We start from the raw sequence: 12,885 nt of genomic DNA on the forward strand, positions 1-12,885 counted from the left end.
TTAAAAATTAGCAGGGTGTGGTGGTATGCGCTCATCCCAGCTACTCAGGAGGCTGAGGTGGGAGGATTTCCTGAGCCCAGGAGTTTGAGGCTGCAGTGAGTTATGATTGCACCACTGCACTGTCCAGCCTGGGCAACAGAGTGAGACTGTCTCAAAACAACAAACAAAAAAAACACATCTGTCTGTTTGCCACATAAGAGGTCATGGACTATTTCTTACTTTGGTTTCTTAATTTGAGTCTATACAGTGTGATCCTAGAAATTATTCTGATGAGAAGTTACAGTTCTGTATGTACAGTCTGCAGGTAAAAATTGCCATTTGTTCACACAATGTGAATTTCTTTTGTTAAAAATGCATTTTGGGGACATTTAGTGAAATATATGTAGATCATTCTTTGAGAAGTGAATACTAACAACATTCAAACTTTTTAGAAGACGTTTACTTTAATTGGAGGGTAAACATATACTTACACACACAACATCCATTTTTATTGATCTTATTTCTTATAGAACTAACTTAGCAGATATTAATGCTTTAATGTTGTAGCAGAATGTCTAGAAATGGAAACAATTGCCAGTGTCCTTTGGTTTTTGAATAGAGGAACTTATTTTATTAGAATTTCTGGAGATTTTCCTATTTTTTTCCTTCCCTTTGAGCTGTAAATGTTTTTTTTAATGCTCTTTCATAACCTTTTATTATAAAAAATTTTTTTAGGTTTAATTCTTCAGCTTTTATCCATGGATGGCTTTCTCCCAAACTTTGCTTTTATTTCTTTTTTTCCAAGATTAGTATTTTATTAGTTATTTTTAATTTGGAATAATGAGTTAGCTGGTGTTTAAAAGAATTAAATGTGTATCAAAGTTGAAGAAATAAAGTATATTCAAGTTTTCCCATATACAAGCAGTTACATTTTTAATAGTTGAAAGATATTTGGCAGAAGTTGGCCTTATTATATTGACTTACTATTATCACAAAAACTAAAAAGTGAAAGTTGGAATAGGCTGCTCCCTGGGGAATAGGAAAAAAGAGCATAAAATAGACAGGGATCCATTATTACAACACCAAGTAAGTGAGCTGTACCTGCAGAATCCTCACTGGAAGTACAGATCTTAGTGATAGGTGTGTTGCATAACAGTTGAGCTGGTCGAAGAAAGTCTTTTATTTCAGGAGCATATACCCAAGAGATGGCAGGAGAGAGATAGCCTTAGAATTAACAAAGAATGTTACTTGCTGCATAAGATAGTTAAGATATGCAGTAAATGAGTGAATTTGTAAAAGCAACCGAGGAAATTAAAATGTTTGAAGCTTCCTAATTCATTAAATTTTCTCTTGAAACAAAGGTTACTTAAATCCTCCATCCTACTATACCCAACCTCTTCCTGTACCAATTAAAGACGATCACCCAAGACTTCAGTTTTTTTTCCCATAAATGACCCTTGTCTCTGCTTGTGCCTACTGTATTTTACGAGGAATCTTATTAGAGTATTAACTCATCTTTCTGGAATTCTTATACACGAAAGGTAAGTGGGTCGATCTAAACTGCACCATTATGAAAAGAAAAATGTGAACTTTGTGGACTCCTTATAAGAATTCAGAATTCTCAGGAGGCTCACGAATAAGCACCAATTCAACTTCTTCATAAGGGGAATTAGAACATGATAGGCTTACACATTCGAAAGTTAATCCAGTTGCAGTTCTTAATAGTGACATTGTTTACATTTCTCTAAGGCAACTGTTTCAAAATTTTTTAAGGCACTACTTAATGTAACTCTGGCTTTTAAACTTCGGTGTTGCTATTCTTGTTATAGCATGATTTAGTGTTCCTTCTGCTATATGCACCTCTTGGCTTTTAAGGTACAGGTACTCATAGGTACTCTCTTATGGTCACTCTGAATTTAAACCTGAGAATTCATTGGAACAAAGGTCTGTTTGCTGCTGTTTTTAAAGTTAATGCAGTGAGATTTCATTTATGAATCTTTCAATTGCAGTTTTAAATATAAACATTTACATGTGTATGTATTTTAATTAATTCGTGTATAAATTTAGGATTAGAAGTATATAACATGGGCCAGGCGTGATGGTTCACGCCTGTAATCCCAGCACTTTGGGAGGCCGAGGCGGGCGGATCACCTGAGGTCAGGCATTCGAGACCAGCCTGGCCAACATGGTGAAACCCTGTCTCTACTAAAAATACAAAATTAGCCGGGTATGGTGGTGCACACTTGTAATCCCAGCTACTTCGGACGCTGAGACAGGAGAATCACTTGAACCCAGCAGGTGGAGGTTGCAGTGAGCTGAGATCACACAGTTGCACTTCAGCCAGGGCAAGAAGAGTGAAACTCCATCTCAAAATAAATGAACAAATAAATACTCAGAAGGCTGAGGCAGAAGGATTGCTTGAGCCTAGCAGTTTAAGACCAGCCTGGGCAACACAGCAAGACCTCATCTCTTAAATAAATAAATAGCTAAAATAGAAGATGTGTCTAAATTCATTCAGTTAATTTCATCTTATTTTTTCTATCTTGATTTATGTTTATCGAAAGCACATGTTATGCTATCCTTGAATATTTTGAAACCTAAACAGTTTTCTCCTCAAATCTCTGAATACAAACAGGCCCACATAAAACCTATTTCCAGTATCCTGAGGCACTGGGAAATTTTGTTTATTGTCAGATGAGAGAGAACATTTTCAATGGGAAGGTCCTCTGTCGTTTGATAACAACAAAATCGAGCACCTTTGGCATAAAAATGAAAATGAGGCTGACATGCCTGACTTAATCAGTAGAAATGTTTTCTCACTAGAGCCAGTGTGTGAGGGGTGTGTGTGTGTGTTTGTTTAGCTTTTGTTTTCCATATCTAATTATATAATGACTTCCCCAGAAAATAAAATGAGAAACAGATTCTTGATGTGTCAGCTGTTCATATTGTGAAAACAAAGTTTTTTGATCAGAACTATGGGGAAACATTACTGAAAAGAAAAAAGGAAATGAGTAAAGCAAAAAGAAGAGAAAAAAGAAAGTAAAGGTCTTTGTTATCTACCTGTTTAGGGGTTCTTACCCCTGAGGCAGCTACTCTCACCTCAGATTGACTTGATCGTTATTTAAAAGCTTGATAATTTCATTGGTGTTGAAAAACTAGATTCTATGATTGGAATTTGAAACCATACCTCATTTAACTCTCCATGATTCACAGGTGGCTTAAGTTGTTTATAATATCATCTGTCATGAGGAAATGATAGCCATTCATTCATTCATTCATTCATTCTGTTTATTGAGTGGCTGCTCTGTTCTAGGCTTTGTACTTCCTTTTTTTTTTTCTTTTTTTTTTTGAGATGGAGTTTCGCTCTTGTCCAGGCTGGAGTGCAATGGTGCAATCTCGGCTCACCGCAACCCCTGCCTCCGAGATTCAAGCGATTCTCCTCCCTCAGCCTCCCGAGGAGCTGGGATTACAGGCATGCACCACCACACCTGGCTAATTTCTTGTATTTTTAGTAGAGACGGGGTTTCTCCATGTTGGTCAGGCTGGTCTCGAACTCCTGACCTCAAGTGATCCACCCGCCTTGGCCTCCCAAAGTGCTGGGATTACAGATGTGAGCCACGGCGCCCGGCCTAGGCTTTGTACTTCTAACACACTGTGGTTACCTGACCTTAGGCTGCTCTTTCTAAAGCACTATTTCTGTGACATCAAACTAATTATCAACTGAAAAATACACATTCAAATATATGAAAACATGTCTAGCCACAAGGGGCCAAGAAGGCAGTGTCTTTTGACATTTTCATACTTGTAAGAAGTTAGTTAGGTCTCCCTCAAACCCTTTTACTGTGAGGGCTGAATCCTGAGACCCGTGAAATCTTTGGAAAGCTATGGTTTAAAAATACCCTGTTTTTAAAGTGTGTACAGAAAATACTGCTCTAGATGAGCCAGATAAAGTGCTGTTACATCAGGGTGTCTCAACCTCAGCTCTGTTGACGTTCTGTAACTGACTCTTCAGTTTCTGCCACACTGGCCTGTCAGTGAAATAAAACACAGAGAGAACGCAGCATGTGGAAATCTTTTTAAAAATGTTAATCTATCTTCCTGTGTAGACACTGGCACCTTAGGTGAAAGAAGTGAAAATTTGTTGTTGTTACTCTTTCCATAATTCTCATAGGTTTGTCCTATCGGGTTATCGCCAAGTGCTTTTTTGCCTAGATGCCATTAAAAACGTTTGGAAATGACTTGAAAATATTCACAGTGTATTTTAAACCCTACTGTTACGCTACCGTAAGGTATTTACATTGATGTATAGATGTCATGTTATTCTGGTGATGTGTTTTTAAAACCTTCATTGTAAAGCCTAGTTAGCTAGTTTATATGTGATTTTTTAAAAAGCATAGCCTCTGGTACCATTTAATATCTACTGTTTAAAGGATGCAGTTGGAATCTTTATGTTAAAATATACAGACCTTTCAGATATTTTAAATAATACTTGTCTATTAGAGTGAAATTTTGAAACAAAACATTTGATCAGTTATTCTTTGGAAGCTTCAAGTCAATTACTATGTTAACTTTTAAACATGACTGGCAGATCTCAGTATTTAAAGGAAATCTACTTCCTATTTGTTGCCATTAGCTGTAGTTATTTGAGACACTTGGTAGAGGTAAATATTGTAGCACAAATCCTTTTAGTAACAGTTACTTTTTAAGGACCTTTCCAACTTGACAATTTATATTTCAGGATTCTCCTGACATAGACAGGATTCTCCTGACATAGACAAAATGGCAAAAGTTACAGTTTTCTAGACTTGAGCTTTATAACCAAAATATGTTTTTTATATATATTTATATATAAATATATAATTATATATAAATTATACAAATTATATGTTATATATAACATATATGACATAATTATAATAAAATATATTAAAAATTTTGGTTATATGTACAACATATAATTATATATAGTTATATAATTATATATAGTTATATAATTATGTATAGTTATATATATTATATAATTATATATAATTATATATGTTATATAATATATATAATTATATATAGTTATATTATATATAATTATATATATTATATATAGTTATATATTATATATTATTATATATTATATATAATTATATATAGTTTTATATATAATTATATATAGTTATATATTATATATATAATTATATAGTTATATATAGTTATGTATTATATATATAATTATATAGTTATATATAGTTATGTATTATATATAATTATATAGTTATATATAGTTATATATATAATTATATAGTTATATATAGTTATATATTATATATAATTATATATAGTTATATATTATATATAATTATATATAGTTATATATAATGTAATATATAATATATTATATATAATTATATATAGTTATATATAATGTAATATATAATATATATAATATATAACATAAATTATATATAATATATTATATATAATATATAACAAATTATATATAATATGTAACATAAATTATATATAATTAATGTTATATATAATTGTATATAACATATACATATATACCATATATATGTTATAATAATTATATATTATATATAAAATTATATAAATTATAAAAATATAATTATAAAAATTATAAAAATATGTTATATATAATTATATATTATATATAATTATATATAACATATATATAATTATATGTAGGTTTTTTTTTTTGAGACGGAGTCTCTGTTGCACAGGCTGGAGTGCAGTGCCGCAATCTCAGCTCACTGCAACCTCCACCTCCCGGGTTTAAGTGATTCTCCTGTCTCAGCCTCCCGAGTAACTGGGACTACAGGCGCCTGCCACCACACCTGGCTAATTTTTGTATTTTTAGTAGAGGCGGGGTTTCACCATATTGATCAGGCTGGTCTCAAACTCCTGACCTCAGGTGATCTGCCCACCTTGGCCTCCCAAAGTCCTAAGATTACAGGCGTGAACCACTGCACCTTGCCTATGTATTTCTTAAAAACAACTTTCTTTTGATGACAAATTAGAAAAGTAGTTAGCTGAATGAAGGTACAAATTCATTTTAATTGCAATATTAAACGGGAATTTTTCTTTTCTTTTTTTAGAGACAGGGTTTTCCTGTGTTGCCCAGGCTGGCCTCGAACTCCTGGGTTCAAGTGATCCTCCTGCCTTGGCCTCCCAAAGTGCTGGGATCACAGGCATGAGCTACCACACCTGGCCTTAAATGGGAATTTTAAATGGTAGAAGAATGGTGTTGATAAGGAAAAACATCTGAGAGAATGAAGAAAACCAGGAAGCTGGACTCTCCCTGTCTCCTTCTCCACTCTTCCTCTTGAGTAATGTAGTTAGCTGGATGCTAAGGAGGAGGAACACTCCGTGGGCTCTATGAATCTGAAACAGTTCTGAATATAAAATATTTTCAAGTGTTTATAAGCTTTTCCTAAAGTATTGTCCCATGATGAAGCTGATCTTCCTTCTCAATTCAGCATAGAAAATAAGGGTAACCTGAGAAAGAAGCAATGGTAATAAATAGACCCAGAGTATATTCTTCCAATAGGGGATTATTAAAAATAAATCTTGAAATTCTCTAATATTTCTTTTCTTTTTCTGTTAAGTTGCTATAGCCCAAGGTGGAACAATCCAGATTTCTAACCCAGGATCTGATGGTGTTCAGGGACTGCAGGCATTAACAATGACAAATTCAGGAGCTCCTCCACCAGGTGCTACAATTGTACAGTACGCAGCACAATCAGCTGATGGCACACAGCAGTTCTTTGTCCCAGGCAGCCAGGTTGTTGTTCAAGGTATATTTTATTAATCTAATACATTTAGAATACCTATGGATTACTATATCACACCATTGAGTGGTGATTTTATAGTTTTCTGAAATATATCAAAGGTAGATGGTGGGGGGTTGGGAGGCACTTAAAAAGGCTTACAGAAGAAATATTTTAATACATTAAACAGCAAATTAAGTTTTATAATTTTTCGCCTTTTAGCAGGTTTTACTGGTTCTGGAGAAAGGCCAAATTCAGAATAGTATGATAGAAAAAGAGAGATAGAAACATGAATGAATTTTTTTTTTTTTTTTTTTTGAGATGGAGTCTCGCTCTGGCGCCCAGGCTGGAGTACAGTGGCATGATCTCAGCTCACTGCCACCTCTGTCTCCTGGGTTCAAGTGATTCTTCTGCCTCAGCTTCCCGGGGAGCTGGGATTACAGGCATGAGCCACCACGCCTGGCTAATTTTTGTATTTTAAGTAGAGTCAGGGTTTCACCATGTTGGGCAGGCTGGTCTCGAACTCCTGACCTCATATGGAGTCGTCCTGACCTCAGGTGGAGACCTCAGCCTCCTAAAGTGCTGGGATTACAGGCGTGAGCCACTGCACCCGGCCACATGAATGAATTTTTAAATTAATTAGGTATCCTTCATTTGGGGGTTGCAAATGTTGTACCTAATAGATTTCTATTACCTAATATATGACAATTTAAGTATTCAGGCTATGATTCCCCAAATTTGGTTTTTTCCCCAGCTGTTACTTTCAAGTCTAATTTCTAGGCAACTCATTTCAAAACAAATGCTGACTTTGGGTTTTTTGTTTGTTTTGTTTTTTTGTTTTTTTGACTGACTGTTCTTAGTTGTTTGAATTCTGAAGTATCCATTCTAGCTCTTATGGAAGCTGTCAGTAGTGAAATAAAAGTTGAGATGTAGCCCTAAGCTTTTAGGGTTACCTGAGATTTCAACTGGATTTGCGTTATACATTATTTTAATTCAGTTGTGCTTATGATAACTATAATAGATGTATTTAATACAGCTTTCAAAACTCCTGTGTTTTAATTGAATTCTATTCCTCTTGGTCCATTCGCTTAGGATTTAGGATATAGCACTAATTTTTTAAAAATTTGCTTGTTTATTTATTTATTTATTTATTTATTTATTTTTGAGACAGAGTCTCGCTTTGTCGCCCAGGCTGGAGTGCAGCAGCGCGATCTCGGCTCACTGCAACCTCCGCCTCCCGGGTTCACGCCATTCTCCTGCCTCAGCCTCCCGAGTAGCTGGGACTACAGGTGCCCGCCACCATGCCCGGCTAATTTTTTTTGTATTTTTAGTAGAGATGGGGTTTCACCGTGTTAGCCAGGATGGTCTTGATCTCCTGACCTCGTGATCCTCCCACCTCAGCCTGCCAAAGTGCTGGGATTACAAACGTGAGCCACCGCGCCCGTCCTAAATTTATTTATTTATTTTTTGAGACGAAGTCTCGCTCTGTTGCCCAGGCTGGAGTGCAGTGGCGCGATCTCGGCTCACTGCAACCTCCGCCTCCCAGGTTCAAGCAATTCTCCTGCCTCAGCCTCCTGAGTAGCTGGGACTACAGGCGCACAACGTCATGCCCGGCTAATTTATTGTATTTTAGTAGAGACGGGGTTTCACCGTATTGCCCAGGCTGGTCGCGAACTCCTGAGCTCAGGCAGTCTACCCACCTTGGCCTCCCAAAGTGCTGGGATTACAGGCAGCACTAATGTTAAGGAAAGTAAAATCAGTTCTTTTAGTTCGAATGTCTTGCAGGTATTATAAGCATATTATAATTGATGAGTCTCTTGATAATTATACTCTCAGGTATTTTGGGGGTTAATGTGGACTATGATAAAAGTGTGTAAAGAACTGAGGTGGTGGCATTTATGGAGTAAAAAATGCATAGTACGAACCCAGTACTTTAATGTTTTCTTGAAATGCAAAATGAAAGCCACCTCTTCTATTCCCCCCATACTCATGGACCATATTTATGTCTAAGTGAATAATCTTAAAGAATAATTATTCCTTCTCATTTTATCTTTGTTACATGGAAGAATCTACTGCAAACAACAGAGTTTTGAGAATTTTTAATGTTTTACACAATACGCACGTGAGTTTGTGCCTTGGGGTTTTTATTTAAGAATTACTTTTCTTCCACAAGTCACAAAGATTTTTTTCCACATTTTCTTCTATTTGCTTTATGGTTTTACCTTTCACATTTATGTCTTTAATGTATCTGGGCTTCACTTCTGTATATAGTATTTGGTGGGAATTCATTTTTAACTTTTTTCTCCTTATATGGAGCCACTCCCAAGGGTTTGTTGTTTCCTCACTGGTGTATGGGGCAGCCTTAATTAGACAGTAGGTTTGCTTTTGCACCTGGATCTGGCCAGTCTTCTGTCTGATTCATCTTTTTCTGAATGCCAGCGCCATACATGTTTGTTATCTCATAAAACAAGTTCTCCTTGTCTTTTTTCTCAGTTTGATACAGAGTTAGCTTTTTGTGCACTATTATTCTTTCATATGCATTTGGAATAAGTTTGAGTTTCTAAATAGTAGTAGTAATAATAATAATAAAACCAATGATGAGACTGCATTAATTTTTTTTTTCTTGAGATGGAGTCTCGCTCTGTTGCCGTGCCTGGAGTGCAGTGGCACGATGGCTCACTGCAAGCTCCACCTCCCGGGTTCACGCCATTCTCCTGCTTCAGCCTCCCAAGTAGCTGGGACTACAGGCGCCTGCCACCACGCCCAACTAATTTTTTTGAATTTTTAGTAGATACGGGGTTTCACCATGTTCGCCAGGATATTCTCAATCTCCTGACCTCATGATCCGCCCGCCTCGGCCTCCCGAAGTGCTGGGATTACAGGCATGAGCCACCATGCCCGGCCAAGACTGCATTTAATTTAGGGAGAGCTGAAGTCTTCATAATGTTAAATTGACCTATCCCAAACCATAGAAAGTCTTGTTTATTCAGATCTCATTTTACTTCTTTAAACAGTTGAACATTTTTCTTTTATTTATTTATTTATTTATTTATTATACTTTAAGTTTTAGGGAACAGTTGAACATTTTTCTTCACGGAGATCTTGCATGTTCTTTCTTTAGTTGGTTCCTAAGTACTTTATGGGTTTTGTTGCCATTACAATGGTACCTTATTTTTTATTGTATTTTCTAATTGTTGCTGGTGTAGAGAAATACGGATTATTTTAAGATGATCTTTTATCTATTAACTTTGCTAAACTCTAATTACTTCTAATAATTTACTGATTCTTTGTGAATCGGTCTGTGATCCCTATGTGAATGTTTATACAAATAGTGATGTTTTGTTTCCTTCCTTCCAATCTTTATTCCTCTTTTTCTTTTTTTTTCTTTTCCTTAAATAATCATGACCAGGAGCTCCAGTTTAAACGCAGCAAGGCCAGTGGGCATTCTTGTCTTCCTGAACTTAGTGGCAGTGTTCCCTGCCCTTCTTCTCCCTTCATCTCACTGAAGGGCCCTGTCAGCTTCTTTGTGGATTCTCAGTGCCTGTCTTGGCTGATGCCTCAGCAGTATTTAACACTGTCAACTTCTGCTTCCTCCACTTCCTGAGACTGTGTCCTCCTTGCTCTTCTCTGCTGCTTCTCTGTCAGTCTTGTTGCTGGGCTAAGCTTCCCCTGCCCCTGTCCTGAGTGTTTCAGTGATCCTCAGGCTCACTCCCCCACCCTCTTCCTGCTGAGCTCCCTCCCTGGAGGGAGTCCCTGGAGGACTCCCTCCCATGCTGGCTTCAGTTCACTGTGACTATGTCCTGACTCCAGCTGATTCCTTAGATGGCCACACATACCTCTGACTCCTGAAATCCACTGTTCCTATCTTCAGTGATTGACCACTGCTATCCCACCTGGTGCTTGAGGCCAGAAACCTGGGTGTTGTCCCGTATTCTTCCCAGTCTCCACTCAAAGTCACTGTGTAGATTCTTCTCCCTGGCTGAGCCATGAATGCTTCTGCCACTCCACACCCCTCTGTCCTGGCCCTGGCCCTGGCCTGGGTGCTATCCCTCTGACCCAGGCTACCCCTGTGGGCTGCAGTCTCCAGCAGCCACCGGAAGCTGGCTATTGTGGAACAGCTTTCTGATCCTCCTAATCATGCCAGAGGCAAGCAGCTCCCTTCTTGGCTCAGTTTTTTGGGAATTGTTCCTGAAAGTTCAGCTAGACTCTTCATTCCTCACAGTGATTCTGGGAGCCACTGATAGTTCTTAAAAACAGCAGTTTCTTGCCCCCAACATCTCCATTACTGCATTGCACTGTTTTGTTTTGTTTTGTTTTGAGACAGAGTCTCACTCTCTTGGCCAGGCTGGAACACAGTGATGTGATCTCAGCTCACTGCAACCTCTGTCTCCTGGGCTCAAGCATTTCTCCTGCCTCAGCTTCCCGAGTAGCTGGGATTACAGGCATGTACCACCATGCCCAGCTAATTTTTGTATTTTTAGTAGAGACAGGGTTACACCATGTTGGCCAGGCTGGTCTTGAACTCCTGACTTTAGGTAATCCGTCCATCTTGGCATCCCAAAGTGCTACGATTATAGGCGTGAGCCACCACACCTGGTGTCTGGGGTCTTTTTTATAAGGGCAGTAATCCTGTTCACAAGGGTGCCACCCTTATGACCTCATCACCTCTCAGAGGTCCCACCTCCAAATACTATTGCATTGGAGGTGAGGATTTCAACAGAGGAAATTGGGCGGGGATACAAACATTCAGTCTATAGCATCCACTCAAAAGCATCCATCAATGTCTGTGACCTGTTAGACAAAGCTCCAAATCTTTCATGTGGCCCAAATCTTTGCTTGATCCAAGCCTTGCGTTCTTCAATAGCTGCCTACCTCTCCACTTCTCCCTCTTTTGTAATACAGCTCTTTCTTTCATTTCCTGGGATAGGCCATGCCCTCTCTCCCTCCAGGGCCTTCTTCACACATAACGATTGCCTGATAAGAATACTTTCCCCGAGGAGCCTTGCCTATCCTCCACATCTGGCTTAGGCAACCTTCTGTGAGTTCCTGCTGTACTTCCTTAGGCACACATCATGTTGTATTGTGGCTCTGCGTCTTGCTAGATGGTAAGTTCTATTTGGACAAGTACCTAGCACAGACCCTGGCATGTGATAAATGTTCAGTAAGCATTTACCAAATGAAAGTGAACTATTCTTCCTCTGAAAATGTGATTTGTTCTGTGTGCTGATTGACTTGAGATTAACTGGTCCAGGAAATATATTAAAACTTTACTAAGAGCAGTAATCAACTAAGCAACCCATTTCCCTTCTTTCTTTCCTTCCTTGACTTTTTTTTCACACCAATATTTATTGAGCATCTATGTGCCAATTTAAAGAAATGCTGACATAAAAATCAATTTCTTATTGATTTTCTGAAATTTGAAATAAAATTTACTAATAGCATTCTTGGACCCAAACCCTCAGGTGTGACTGGGACAGCAAAGAGTCCCTGCTGGAGCCCCAGATTGAGGTTGATGTCTAGGTGACCATCCAGGCTTTCTTACTCAGCCAAGATATCTTCAGCTGAATTGAAAACCCTAGCCCCATTGTCAGGTATCCTGGAGAATTACTAGAAACATGGACACCCGCTGAAACTTTACTTCCTGAGCATCTGAGGTGTAAAGTCCTTATCCTTTACTGGAAGATGATTAAATTAAATACAGCTAAAATGTGGTGGGATGTCCTTTCATTGACATAAGGTTGGGTTGAATTCTAATCATACAAGGGAAAGGGCTTTGTACAACTCACCGATAAAGACAAAAGGTCGGCCGGGCATGGTGGCTCACACCTGTAATCCCAGCACTTTGGGAGGCTGAGGTGGGTGGATCACCTGAGGTCAGGAGTTCGAGACCAGCCTGGCCAACATGGTGAAACCCCGTCTCTACTAAAAATACAAAAATTAGCCAGGTGTGGTGGGCACCTGTAATCCCAGCTACTCGGGAAGCTGAGGCAGGAGAATCATTTGAACCTGGAAGGCGGAGGTTGCAGTGAGCCAAGATTGCACCTTTGTACTCCAGCCTGGGGGAGAATAGCGAGAATTCGTCTCAAAAAAAAAAAAAAAAAAAAAAAAGACAAAAGGTCTCAGT

The 12,885-nt window shown here is 38.0% G+C and overlaps 1 protein-coding gene across 43 annotated transcripts in view; it reads left to right on the top strand.

Moving 5' to 3' along the window:
* Positions 1-12,885, top strand: part of CREM (cAMP responsive element modulator) — an 89,641-nt gene that overhangs the window by 58,838 nt on the left and 17,918 nt on the right. For 31 of the 43 annotated variants that reach the window (XM_054435187.2, XM_054435184.2, XM_054435174.2 and 28 more), the window contains one exon: positions 6,600-6,788. The exons of the other annotated variants lie outside the window; for them this stretch is intronic. In XM_054435187.2, the coding sequence (XP_054291162.1) occupies positions 6,600-6,788 (189 nt within the window). The remainder of the gene's footprint in view (positions 1-6,599; positions 6,789-12,885) is intronic. 43 annotated transcript variants of the gene reach the window in all.

Source organism: Pongo pygmaeus, chromosome 8 (genome assembly GCF_028885625.2).
Source record: "Pongo pygmaeus isolate AG05252 chromosome 8, NHGRI_mPonPyg2-v2.0_pri, whole genome shotgun sequence".
NCBI lineage: Eukaryota > Metazoa > Chordata > Mammalia > Primates > Hominidae > Pongo > Pongo pygmaeus.